This window comes from Oncorhynchus nerka, linkage group LG14, assembly GCF_034236695.1.
Source record: "Oncorhynchus nerka isolate Pitt River linkage group LG14, Oner_Uvic_2.0, whole genome shotgun sequence".
Lineage (NCBI taxonomy): Eukaryota > Metazoa > Chordata > Actinopteri > Salmoniformes > Salmonidae > Oncorhynchus > Oncorhynchus nerka.
In genome coordinates, this window is record NC_088409.1 from 72,825,431 (window position 1) to 72,837,945 (window position 12,515).

The following is a 12,515-nucleotide window of genomic DNA, read 5'->3' on the forward strand; positions in this document are numbered from 1 at the left end:
TACACATTTTAGTTTGTTTATTTGTTTTCACCTCTGTGTCTATACATAATCTGCTTCAGTCTGGGCACTTACATGAGTGTCACTGGATTGTTTTGCTATGTAAAACACTAACAACATTATTGACATGATACACATATTCAATTAAAAACTTTACTCTTGGAAATCTTCCAACATGACGATAATATAATATGCACTCATCAGTATTTTGTCATTTGCGCTCAAACTAAAATGTTGAATGTAGCTTTTTTGTAGCTTTTCTGTTTTTTTTTTGCTGATGTAAAGCTCACACCACACTAATAATGTCATGAATGCTCTTCTAGCAAATGTGGAAAATTATTACAAACCTTAGATGAATTCCACTTTTTGACTTGTACCTGTTCATAACTTTTAAATTGTCTTCATTGAAGATCATCCTTCTGTAATGTCAGTCATAGCCTAACACAAGTCTTGTCTTTGTAATGTTGACTTCTTGTTTAGGAAAGTGGCATGTTGGGTTAAACTGGGCAGTGACACCAATGGTACATTTGGTTTTATTTGTTTGCATCTGAAGACATTTTCCAAGCTTGTTGTACTACTATTTCAAACAGTTTCAGATTTGCTGCAGATTGATGGTCGGTATATAATTTCTCAATGTTATATTCCAATACAGTAGAGGGTAGTGATGTGTTATTTTAGTATCTTGCTTTCCAACGTAGAATCGTATAAATTGATACGGGGCAGTTCATGGTACTACCAAAGATTTTTATGAGTTAACCAAGATAGACCACAGCCCGTTGTTTCAAATGAGAACAAATGAGCCATAGTGGGCAGAAAAAGCAATGAGGTGGGCAGAGCCAAGAACGAGTTAGCAAGATCCTATTGGCGCATTCTAGCAAACATTTGCATATTTCTTTGGGGAAAGTCTACTCTGAAGTGCACGTGTGCACAAACAATTCGCCTTTGCACCCCTGCTAAACAAGGCCTTTTTTAAAAACTTTGTCAAAGGGTGAAGTCTACCAAACTTAGTTCACTCTGTTTGTAACAAAAATCTGTATTGAGATCAAATGTTTCACTGATGAGTAAATGTCGGCCAAAATCCATCTTGTTCCATCTCCAACTACCGGCCACTGGTCTTCCAATTTCAATTCAATTTAAGGGCTGTATTGGCATGGGAAACATATGTTTACATTGCCAAAGCAAGTGAAAGAGATAATAAACAATCAATTAAAAAAAGACTGTAAACATTACACTTACAAAAGTTCCAAAATAATAAAGACATTTAAATGCTGTAATGATGTGCAAATAGTTGAAGTACAAAAATAAATAAACATAAGGTTATATTTACAACAGTGTTTGTTCTTCACTGGTTGTCCTTGTGGCAACAGGTCACAAATGTTGCTGTTGTGATGGCACACTGTGGTATTTCACCCAGTAGATATGGGAGTTGATCAAAATTGGATTTGTTTTCAAATTCTTTGTGGGTCTGTGTAATCTGAAGGAAATATGTGTCTCTAATATGGTCATACATTTTGCAGCTAACCGGATGCTTCACATTTATATATCTGGTGAAATGTCTGTCTCTTTGTTCTATCTGTGGTTCCACTGCCGGCCACAAATCCACACACGAGCTATAGCAAAGACTGACCGTATATCTGCGACGTAATTATATTCAGGCAGCTCGGAAGCTACCCATGAAAATATCAGGGGTCCTGCTAGTTGTAAGGAGCATCCAGCCAGGACAGAAAAGCAAAAAAAGCGAAAGCTCTGAGTACTTTGGAGTAAGTAGCTAGCTAAGTAATCAACGGAGTTTCTCTTTCTTTCAGGTAAAGTGTTTTAGTAAGGAGTGACTTGAACGGTTGTCTGAATTTCTAAGAAACTGTTCTTCCAATCGTGGTCATTCTTTTAATATCATGGCTCCAACTATCCAGACACAAGCACAGCGAGACTCAGACGGTCACAGGTAAATATCCTTTCCTATGTATGTTCTTTGCCGCAACTAGATAACGTTAGCTAACCTAGCTAATGACGACATGGATGGTTAGCAATCATCATCATTTACATATGTTTTGATTGTCCCGTGATAAGTTAACATAAGTCAAAATAGAGGGGGGGTGGTGGTGGGCTGTGCTATTTTTCTTTTTCTTCAATCTATCAGCTGATTGTGTAGCTAACAACACTTGTTTTTCTCTCTGCTTGACTAGGAGTTCATCACACAGAACTGTTCCAGAGAGGTATGCATGCAGTTTGTTTTCCATGTTAAAACAAAAGAATGATTCAGTTACAGCTCAAGCTATTGTGTGTTTTAAATACAAAGGGTGTGGAGGGCTGGCGATATCATGGCCAGATCTAATGGCCAGATATGACCATTAGGTAGTTATCAGTTTGGGTTCTGAGGCATCAATGCTTGATAGAACATGCTTTTGATGGCTACTTGTTCTTTGTACACTTTTGAAATGTGTGACTCCGTGTTTGTCCCAACCAATCTCTCAGGTCTGGAGTGGTCTGTCGGGTAAAGTACTGCAACAGCCTGCCTGACATCCCATTTGATCCCAAATTCATCACATATCCATTTGACCAGCACAGGTAAAAACCCTTGTTCCTTCTGCCATAAAGGTCAGTCAAGATGTTATGTCTATTAAATGTATAGGTGTTGTAACCACAGTGTGCAGCTTTTATTTTCTAAGCCTCCCATAAATACTGTACTGCCACTGTAGCTGACTCTGACACTGCCCTGTCTGGTGTTGACAGGTTTGTGCAGTACAAGGCTACGTCGTTAGAGAAGCAACACAAACACGAACTGCTTACTGAGCCTGACCTTGGCGTCACCATCGACCTCATTAACCCAGACACCTACCGCGTCGACCCCAGCAGTATGTTTATGAATGACACAAACACACGTTGTTATACCAAACAGTCGATATATTTTTGTGGTAGTTACTTGAAGCTTGTGTAGTATTGATTTAGAATCGTCCCATCCTTATTTTTCTAGTTCTTCTTGATCCAGCTGATGAGAAGTTATTGGAGGAAGACATCACAGCTCCATCCAGCTCGAAAAGGTTTGGATACAGCCTGTGTACCAGTCAATAGTGTCTTTGTGACAAAATTCAATGAAAATCTTAATGACTTGGGGTCTGTGCTATGAGCCTTGTGTTTGTCTTCCTGTAGATCTCAGCAGCACGCCAAGGTGGTCCCGTGGATGAGAAAGACTGAGTACATCTCTACAGAGTTCAACAGATATGGTGTCTCCAATGAGAAAGTGGAAGTCAAGTGAGTGTGACCTAACAGGCTAGCTAACCACCACATTCAGCGTACACACTTCCCATCTTGTAGTGTTTTCTGTTTGTCCCACCCCTTTTATGACCTATGTGTTCTGTCCTTAGGATCGGTGTGTCTGTCAAACAGCAGTTCACAGAGGAGGAGATATACAAGGATAGGGACAGCCAGATTGCTGCAATTGAAAAGACCTTTGAGGATGCACAGAAACCGGTGAGAGTGCCCCTTGTTTGGCTATGCACAATTTACTGTGCTTTATTCAGTCCAAATAGATCTTACAGTAACCGTCAATGTCCAGTTACACAGAGATCACACAGTTCATTGTATGCTCCTTCTAATATGACGATTGCAATGTCCTCTTTCATTCCATCAAAGTTATTGGACAGATGTTGGATCTTAACTGTACCTATATTGTCGCAGGCAAAATAATCCTGCAGCAACATAATTTAAATGTTTAGTCCATAATGTTTCTTGATCGGTGGTTAGGCTATTAGCTGGTCAGAATGAGGTGACATGAAAAGTGGGATACTGTTAATATAACTATGTTAGTGTGGTTTTTCATTTAAGTAAATTGCGAAGCTCATCAGAATTTCCTGCGGTGAAGGAAAATTCTCAGCAACAAAAGTGATCAAATTAATATCCTACATCTGTACGCCACACATGGTGTTCATCCTCTTCCCCCAGATTGCCCAGCACTACAGTAAACCCAGAGTCACTCCTGTGGAGGTGATGCCTGTGTTCCCTGACTTCAAGGTGAGCACCCATGATGCTCAACAGGACATACAGTACCATTGTATTGGTCTTGGCTTCCTATCTGCATTATTCTCATGGTCTTTGTTTCTGGGCAGTCATTGGTTCCTTTATCTGTTCTAATCTGGATGTGTTTAGCCGTTGTTGTCTAGCCCTATTGTGTTTTGGTAAAGAGTAAGAATTTGTGTGTTCTGTTCTCTGCTCCCCAGATGTGGATCAACCCGTGTGCTCAGGTAATCTTCGACTCTGATCCTGCTCCTAAAGACATGTCAGCACCCCAGGGTGTGGAGATGATGTCACAGGCCATGATTAGGTGAGGACAAAACAATGCCACATTGTGTGTGTGCCTGTGATTTTCTTTTTTTTTAAAGCTTTTTTTTTGTGACTGTCCGGCACTATGACAATTTTACATTGTGTTTTGAATTGTTTGTTGTGCCCTGCAGAGGTATGATGGATGAGGAAGGAAACCAGTTTGTGGCCTACTTCCTGCCCAATGAGGAAACGATTCGCAAGCGCAAGAGAGACGTGGATGAGGAGCTGGACTACATGCCTGATGATCTGTGAGTAATCCAACAAGCATTTACACTAACCTTGAGTAGACAGGACACCAACCATTCTACTGATATGTTAACTATCCCTATCAATAATATTCAGGTTTCACATTGCCATTGTCTACTTCCTCATACTTACTTGGTTCACCTTGTCCAAGGACCGAACCATTAGGATTTTGGAATCTCTGAAGCACACCTACTGTAGCATTGAACTAGGTGTGATGGTGTGTGTGTTCTAGGTATGACTATAAGATAGCCAGGGAGTACAACTGGAATGTGAAGAATAAAGCCAGCAAGGGCTACGAGGAGAACTACTTCTTTATCTTCAGAGATGGAGATGGAGTCTACTACAACGAGCTGGAGACCAGGTAACCACTGGCCTGGATGGGGGGGGGTCTCATAGGTGGTCTGTTGGGTTTACATTGGCAGGAGAAGACATGGGATTCTCTTTGAAGAGAGAGTCACATTATTCTGGTAGATTTGTATTTGCTAGGGTGGGTTTGTTTTGGCCTGAGAACACCACCTGTGAAGAAGGTTGTTGGCCTGACTGTGTTGTCCTGGATTGCAGAGTACGGCTGAGCAAGAGGAGAGCTAAGGCTGGAGCCCAGTCTACTACAAACGCTGTGCTGGTGTGTAAGCACAGAGACATGAATGACAAGGAGCTGGAAGCACAGGTGAGACTGCTAATTAGGCCTATTTTCTACACTGAGCATTACTTTCAATCTGTGGAAACTACTGTGTTTACTTAATAAGTGAACCTCAACACTGATAGAGATGAGCAGGTAGTGCTGGACATAAGCAGAGAAGTATACATTTGCAGACATCTAAATAATCAGAGTAATCATGACATCCGTCTTTGTGTCCATTAGGATGCGCGTAAGGCTCAGCTGGAGAACCATGAACCAGAGGACGAAGAAGAGGACATGGACTTGGGTAAACTGCAGGACTCTGGTCAGTCTCTCCCCTCTGTCCTCCCCAATGTTCACCACTGTGTCTGAGGCTCTTTGTTTATCACTGCTTCTTAGGTCCATATGAATGAATTATCTGTTTATTTCCACTCACAGGTGATGAGAAGGGCAGCGAGAGCGAGGGAGACAACTCTGACAGTGACTCTGACAGGGAGGATGAGGATGGAAAGCGGAGTGGAGCTGAGGATGATGAAGAGGGAGTGAAGCGGAGGAGGAAGGCCAGTGGTAGCGGCAGTGAGAGTGGCGAGGAGGAGGTCAAGCTGGCGGATGAGGTGGAGATCTTCGGTAGCGACGACGACAGTGATGACGACGACAACGAGCCCAAGAATGGAGCAGCCCGGAGCAGTGGGGAGGAGAGGAGTGGGAGCGAGGAGGAGAAGAGGAGCCATAGGGAGAGGAGTAGGAGCGTGTCTCCGGCCCACAGTAGCGGTAGTGACCACTCAGAGGGTGGCCGTGCCCAGAGCGGGAGTGGCAGTGAGCAGGCCTCCGACTCCAGCGACGGCAGTGACAGTGAATAAGAGCCTTCTTACTGTGACAACGCCAGCACACCATGCCTCACCCTCGAGCTCCAGCCAGCCCACGCTGACAAGCCCCACCCTCAGAACAGCCATGTTTTTACAGACTGACTCCCAGGCTAGCAACTCATTCCTGTTGAATGTTAGTTTGCTACTTTTTTAGGAGAGACACAACCTCTAAGGGACTTCTACAAGGCTTTTGGGTACCTGTAAATGTCACTCAAATCTGTCAGACCTTTGTTCATAGATATAGCTGGAGCTACTATCTTAGTCGCTGTGTACAGTACATGCTTCATTGAACAAAATTAAACATATTTATTTTGTTCTTTTTAAGCTGTTATTTTTAAGTTAGTTTGTCTTTATGGTTTGTAGATTTCTCACTTTAATATGAGGTACTTAAAGTGGTGTGAAAGCAGAAACATTTTTTCTGTTTAATTTTCAGGTGTCCATAAACCTGTAAAATCTGTTTTTCTTTGTCCTTCGCGTTTTGAGGATACAATGCATTATAAATGTAATAGGAACAGCCAATCAAATGTGGGAGTTGTGTTTTTTACATTTTGAACTAAACTTTCAAAAGAACATTATTCTCTTTCTCTGCCAATTTCTTGTTTCCCTCCCAGAAACTGCTACTATTAACCTGTATAAATTCAGTTGTATGATGGAAACTTCTCTTAACATCTAGACATTGTAAATAAATGGTGGTAGCTGATTTTACATTTATGCCTGTATGTTTCTTATACTGCTAACAGTCAGCCTCTCCAAAGTCCCCTCTTTATTGATGAACATGTATTCCTGGAAAAATGTTCCTTCCGAAGTGGTGGTAATGTAGCCTGGTCCCAGATCTGTTTGTGCTACCATGTCAACAAAAGAGAGCAGAAAGACTGGCAACCAGGCTGGTAATAATGGTTTCTGAGTACAACTAAGGAATAAGAATGCAATAACATAAGTGACACTATAAGCAATTTATTGCAAACCAGTAATGAAGTTATGTTCAATACATGCACTTTTGCTAACGTGAACACAAGTGTCTATTCAGCGAAAGAAAGACAGTTTGTTTATCAGCCACTCTTCAGACAAGTCATCTATGTTTCGCGTCTCAAAAACCTATTGAGAAAAAGGGTAGGAGGATCAGGCTAAACATGCATATTTTCTGAACATTTTCTATTATACCTTCTCTATTTTGTGAGTTTAGGGTTGGACTTAAGCTCCGGTCATAATTGTCAGTCAATACCTGAAACAGAAAATAGTCCTGACCTTTGTGAGCTCTGCTGCGGAGACCAGTTGGTTCTTGCTACCTGCGTACATCATTTGCTGCTCAGGCTTGCACCCTGTTGAGATGAGGAGGGTGCATAAACTACAGATGTCTGTCCACTGAACCTTTTTGATCTCACCATATGATAAATATTGATTGAATCTCATTACTTTCAATTATCACTTACTACCTTCGAAAAGTTATTTTGTTCAAAAGGATGTTGCAGTACAGTAATGCTAATCCTTCACTTAATTGGCTGTTCACTGATTTAGGGTTGTTTACTCACCCACTGGACTTGAGAATATGAAACACAGCGGGTAGGACACCCTGCCATCTGTATGGATGTATTTGTAACTGTAAACAATGAATGTACACTATATTGTCAAGGAGATCCAATCACTGGTCAATGATTACAACTCAACACTGGCAGTGCTGGTGAATATGAGGTTAACATAGATTTCTGCTGTATCACTCCGACATGTTATAAAAGGATATCTTGGCTGCCGCTCTGGAAGTTCATTCCTCAGGTCATCCAGGGAGATGTCCTGAAATGTGAGCGCGTGTTTTGAGTTGAACTGGTATTGATACAGGTGTGGATGGATTTGAGCAATTATTAACTCAGTATGGGATATTCAACATCTCAGAAAGACAACGTGACTTGCCTCATACTCTTCCTCCTGGATCACAAGCTGTTTCTCCATGTCAATTTTCACTGAGGGAATAGGATCATGATTCTATGTATGTTCTCTGTTTCTAGGTTTATTATGTTTTTGTTTTTTAATTAGGTGAAACAGGTGACAGTTGGGCTACTGAGGAACACGGTTTCAATGAAGTCTTACTCACTCAGGATGGCTGCATTGTTGGTCTCTTTTTGAAATCTAAACTTCTTCAGTTTTTCTTTCAGACTCTCATCCACCTCGCACACAACCAAAGAGCTTGACTAGAATGTAAAAGTGAAACAAGTTCATCAACCGTGGGAAATTCTGACACATTGAGAGAGAGTGGAGGGCAGACTGGGGGGAGAGAGAGACCGAGAGAGAGAGAGAGAGAGAGAGAGAGAGAGAGAGAGAGAGAGAGAGAGAGAGGGAGAGAGAGAGAGAGAGACCGAGAGAGAGAGGGAGAGAGAGAGAGAGAGACCGAGAGAGAGAGAGAGAGAGAGACCGAGAGAGAGAGAGAGAGACCGAGAGAAAGAGAGAGAGAGAGAGAGAGAGAGAGTGGAGGGCAGACTGGGGGAGAGAGAGACCGAGAGAGAGAGAGAGAGAGAGAGAGAGTGGATGGCAGACTGGGGGAGAGAGAGACAGAGAGAGAGAGAGTGGATGGCAGACTGGGGGAGAGAGACCGAGAGAGAGAGAGAGAGAGTGAGTGGATGGCAGACTGGGGGAGAGAGAGAGAGAGAGAGAGAGAGAGAGAGAGAGAGAGTGAGATGGCAGACTGGGGGAGAGAGAGAGAGAGAGAGAGAGAGAGAGAGAGAGAGAGAGAGGAGAGAGAGGGGGAGAGAGAGAGAGTGGATGGCAGACTGGGGGAGAGAGAGACCGAGAGAGAGAGAGAGAGAGGATGGCAGACTGGGGGGAGAGAGAGACCGAGAGAGAGAGAGAGAGAGAGAGAGAGAGAGAGAGAGTGGATGGCAGACTGCGGGGAGAGAGAGAAAGGGAGGGATACAGAAAAATAGGTTTTAGAGCAACTTGTTTCCATGAACGCATAGCTCATAACAAAATCTTAAAGTGATATATTGAGGCTAGGAAGTGCTTTTGTTGCATCATGGGACAAAAAAACTTCCTGTGTCAAGAGGGTGTGGGGTGATGGGAGGGGAGTAGCAAAAATAAATGTATGCCTGCCTAAAAATCTTTACAACATAAACTAGGACATCACCATCCATGCCGAAATACATTTTGTTGGTAAAGTGCAATATCGTATAAATAAACGGTCTCCCATACCATTCTAGAAGAGGTTTTGTTTTGGGTTCTTGTCTGCAAAGACACTGTCGTATTGTAAAGGTAGTTCCTCCTCGGCCAACTGCTTGTGACAGGATGCTGTCTGACTCTCAAGATGTTGTTGATCTCTTTTATGTTGTAGCACATACAGTAGGGAAGGGCAGGCATTAACAAACACTAGCGCATCCACCAGAACCCCCTTTCGCACTGTGCCAGATCTAGCATTATTGAGACTGACTAATGTTAGGGATTTCGTCAGTGGCGGTTATGGGGGGGCACAATTTTGGACCAATCCTTTGTCACAAATCATGCCTTTTTAATAATACAATGTTTTATACCCAAAATAATTAGTGTTGCAACAAGATAAAACAACAAAGTGATATTCTCTTTTCACATTTGTTTGATGGGTGCAGTCAGAAAAAGCTGAGCATTCTTTGATAATCTGATTAATTCTACATAAGTGTTTTTAGCCTTTATTTCAAGAGAAAGTCACTGTCTGTGTCCTCTGTAATTTCTATCTTCATTCCTCAAACGTTAATCTAACTGATCAAATGCAATCAAGCCAAATATGTTTGTTTGAGGCCAAAGAGTTGAATTTGAATTAACAGTGCTTGGTTTGACAGCGGCTATCCATCATATCAGAGAGAAAAAGGCGAATGAGAGGGATAACTGCGCCCAAAATCTGTCTTCTCCCGCAAGGTGGCGTTTTTGCGCTCACCAAACTAAGATATTTTGTATGGAGGTCATGAAAAAATGCATGACATTTCGTAATCATTAGGATGTTAAGAGTGTACTGATATAAGTAGGATACGTGACATCACGGCAATTTTGGAGAGAAAAAAATCACAGTTATATTGGAGTTAACACGGCTACTCCTACTGCTCTCTCTTCGTCCGCCCACGTGTTCTCGCACACCCCGAGAGCTTCTGGTCAGCGGGGTGGTGGCACCGGGATCCTCATCTCTCCCAAGTGGTCATTCTCTCTTTCTCCCTTTACCCATCTGTCTATCGCCTCCTTTGAATTCCATGCTGTCACAGTTACCAGCCCTTTCAAGCTTAACATCCTTATCATTTATCGCCCTCCAGGTTCCCTCGGAGAGTTCATCAATGAGCTTGATGCCTTGATAAGCTCCTTTCCTGAGGATGGCTCACCTCTCACAGTTCTGGGCGACTTTAACCTCCCCACGTCTACCTTTGACTCATTCCTCTCTGCCTCCTTCTTTCCACTCCTCTCCTCTTTTGACCTCTCCCTCTCACCTTCCCCCCCTACTCACAAGGCAGGCAATACGCTCAACCTCATCTTTACTAGATGCTGTTCTTCCACTAACCTCACTGCAACTCCCCTCCAAGTCTCCGACCACTACCTTGTATCCTTTTCCCTCTTGCTCTCATCCAACACTTCCCACACTGCCCCTACTCGGATGGTATCGCGCCGTCCCAATCTTCGCTCTCTCTCCCCCGCTACTCTCTCCTCTTCCATCCTATCATCTCTTCCCTCTGCTCAAACCTTCTCCAACCTATCTCCTGATTCTGCCTCCTCAACCCTCCTCTCCTCCCCTTCTGCATCCCTTGATTCTCTATGTCCCCTATACTCCAGGCCGGCTCGGTCCTCCCCTCCTGCTCCGTGGCTCGACGACTCATTGCGAGCTCACAGAACAGGGCTCCGGGCAGCCGAGCGGAAATGGAGGAAAACTCGCCTCCCTGCGGACCTGGCATCCTTTCACTCCCTCCTCTCTACATTTTCCTCTTCTGTCTCTGCTGCTAAAGCCACTTTCTACCACTCTAAAGTCCAAGCATCTGCCTCTAACCCTAGGAAGCTCTTTGCCACCTTCTCCTCCCTCCTGAATCCTCCCCCCCTCCTCCCTCTCTGCAGATGACTTCGTCAACCATTTTGAAAAGAAGGTCGACGACATCCGATCCTCGTTTGCTAAGTCAAACGACACCGCTGGTTCTGCTCACACTGCCCTACCCTGTGCTCTGACCTCTTTCTCCCCTCTCTCCAGATGAAATCTCGCGTCTTGTGACGGCCGGCCGCCCAACAACCTGCCCGCTTGACCCTATTCCCTCCTCTCTTCTCCAGACCATTTCCGGAGACCTTCTCCCTTACCTCACCTCGCTCATCAACTCATCCCTGACCGCTGGCTACGTCCCTTCTGTCTTCAAGAGAGCGAGAGTTGCACCCCTTCTGAAAAAACCTACACTCGATCCCTCCGATGTCAACAACTACAGACCAGTATCCCTTCTTTCTTTTCTCTCCAAAACTCTTGAACGTGCCGTCCTTGGCCAGCTCTCCCGCTATCTCTCTCAGAATGACCTTCTTGATCCAAATCAGTCAGGTTTCAAGACTAGTCATTCAACTGAGACTGCTCTTCTCTGTATCACGGAGGCCCTCCGCACTGCTAAAGCTAACTCTCTCTCCTCTGCTCTCATCCTTCTAGACCTATCGGCTGCCTTCGATACTGTGAACCATCAGATCCTCCTCTCCACCCTCTCCGAGTTGGGCATCTCCGGCGCGGCCCACGCTTGGATTGCGTCCTACCTGACAGGTCGCTCCTACCAGGTGGCGTGGCGAGAATCTGTCTCCTCACCACGCGCTCTCACCACTGGCGTCCCCAGGGCTCTGTTCTAGGCCCTCTCCTATTCTCGCTATACACCAAGTCACTTGGCTCTGTCATAACCTCACATGGTCTCTCCTATCATTGCTATGCAGACGACACACAATTAATCTTCTCCTTTCCCCCTTCTGATGACCAGGTGGCGAATCGCATCTCTGCATGTCTGGCAGACATATCAGTGTGGATGACGGATCACCACCTCAAGCTGAACCTCGGCAAGACGGAGCTGCTCTTCCTCCCGGGAAGGACTGCCCGTTCCATGATCTCGCCATCACGGTTGACAACTCCATTGTGTCCTCCTCCCAGAGCGCTAAGAACCTTGGCGTGATCCTGGACAACACCCTGTCGTTCTCAACTAACATCAAGGCGGTGGCCCGTTCTTGTAGGTTCATGCTCTACAACATCCGCAGAGTACGACCCTGCCTCACACAGGAAGCAGCGCAGGTCCTAATCCAGGCACTTGTCATCTCCCGTCTGGATTACTGCAACTCGCTGTTGGCTGGGCTCCCTGCCTGTGCCATTAAACCCCTACAACTCATCCAGAACGCCGCAGCCCGTCTGGTGTTCAACCTTCCCAAGTTCTCTCACGTCACCCCGCTCCTCCGCTCTCTCCACTGGCTTCCAGTTGAAGCTCGCATCCGCTACAAGACCATGGTGCTTGCCTACGGAGCTGTGAGGGGAA

The 12,515-nt window shown here is 44.5% G+C and overlaps 2 protein-coding genes across 2 annotated transcripts; one reads left to right on the forward strand and one right to left on the reverse strand.

Moving 5' to 3' along the window:
* The first annotated feature begins 1,615 nt into the window (after positions 1-1,615).
* Positions 1,616-6,750, forward strand: LOC115141841 (RNA polymerase II-associated factor 1 homolog). Its single transcript, XM_029681093.2, has 14 exons — positions 1,616-1,939; positions 2,181-2,210; positions 2,470-2,562; positions 2,728-2,849; positions 2,969-3,035; positions 3,145-3,246; positions 3,360-3,465; positions 3,937-4,005; positions 4,212-4,315; positions 4,446-4,562; positions 4,793-4,921; positions 5,122-5,227; positions 5,423-5,504; positions 5,618-6,750. Exons 1-14 carry the CDS (start codon positions 1,890-1,892, stop codon positions 6,037-6,039), a joined length of 1,599 nt encoding a protein of 532 aa, XP_029536953.1. The 5' UTR covers positions 1,616-1,889; the 3' UTR covers positions 6,040-6,750.
* Positions 6,751-6,983: 233 nt separating this feature from the next.
* LOC115141842 (glia maturation factor gamma-like) lies at positions 6,984-9,402 on the reverse strand. The gene is made up of 7 exons (XM_065000366.1): positions 9,223-9,402; positions 8,132-8,228; positions 7,951-8,000; positions 7,782-7,833; positions 7,575-7,655; positions 7,291-7,364; positions 6,984-7,140 (listed from the first exon to the last, which is right to left on the reverse strand). The coding sequence occupies exons 1-7, from the start codon at positions 9,385-9,387 to the stop codon at positions 7,069-7,071; spliced, it is 591 nt and encodes a 196-aa protein (XP_064856438.1). The 5' UTR covers positions 9,388-9,402; the 3' UTR covers positions 6,984-7,068.
* Positions 9,403-12,515: the final 3,113 nt, after the last annotated feature.

Excerpts from the sequence above, each read along its gene's own strand:
- LOC115141841 (XM_029681093.2), top strand. The coding sequence starts at position 1,890 with ATGGCTCCAACTATCCAGACACAAGCACAGCGAGACTCAGACGGTCAC. Across the intron at positions 4,563-4,792 it reads GACTACATGCCTGATGATCT|GTATGACTATAAGATAGCCA; the intron begins GTGAGTAATCCA and ends TGTGTGTTCTAG. Across the intron at positions 5,505-5,617 it reads GGGTAAACTGCAGGACTCTG|GTGATGAGAAGGGCAGCGAG; the intron begins GTCAGTCTCTCC and ends TTCCACTCACAG.
- LOC115141842 (XM_065000366.1), bottom strand. The coding sequence starts at position 9,387 with ATGCCTGCCCTTCCCTACTGTATGTGCTACAACATAAAAGAGATCAAC. Across the intron at positions 8,229-9,222 it reads ACAAAACCTCTTCTAGAATG|TCAAGCTCTTTGGTTGTGTG; the intron begins GTATGGGAGACC and ends TTTACATTCTAG. Across the intron at positions 7,141-7,290 it reads CCGCAGCAGAGCTCACAAAG|GTTTTTGAGACGCGAAACAT; the intron begins GTCAGGACTATT and ends TTTTCTCAATAG.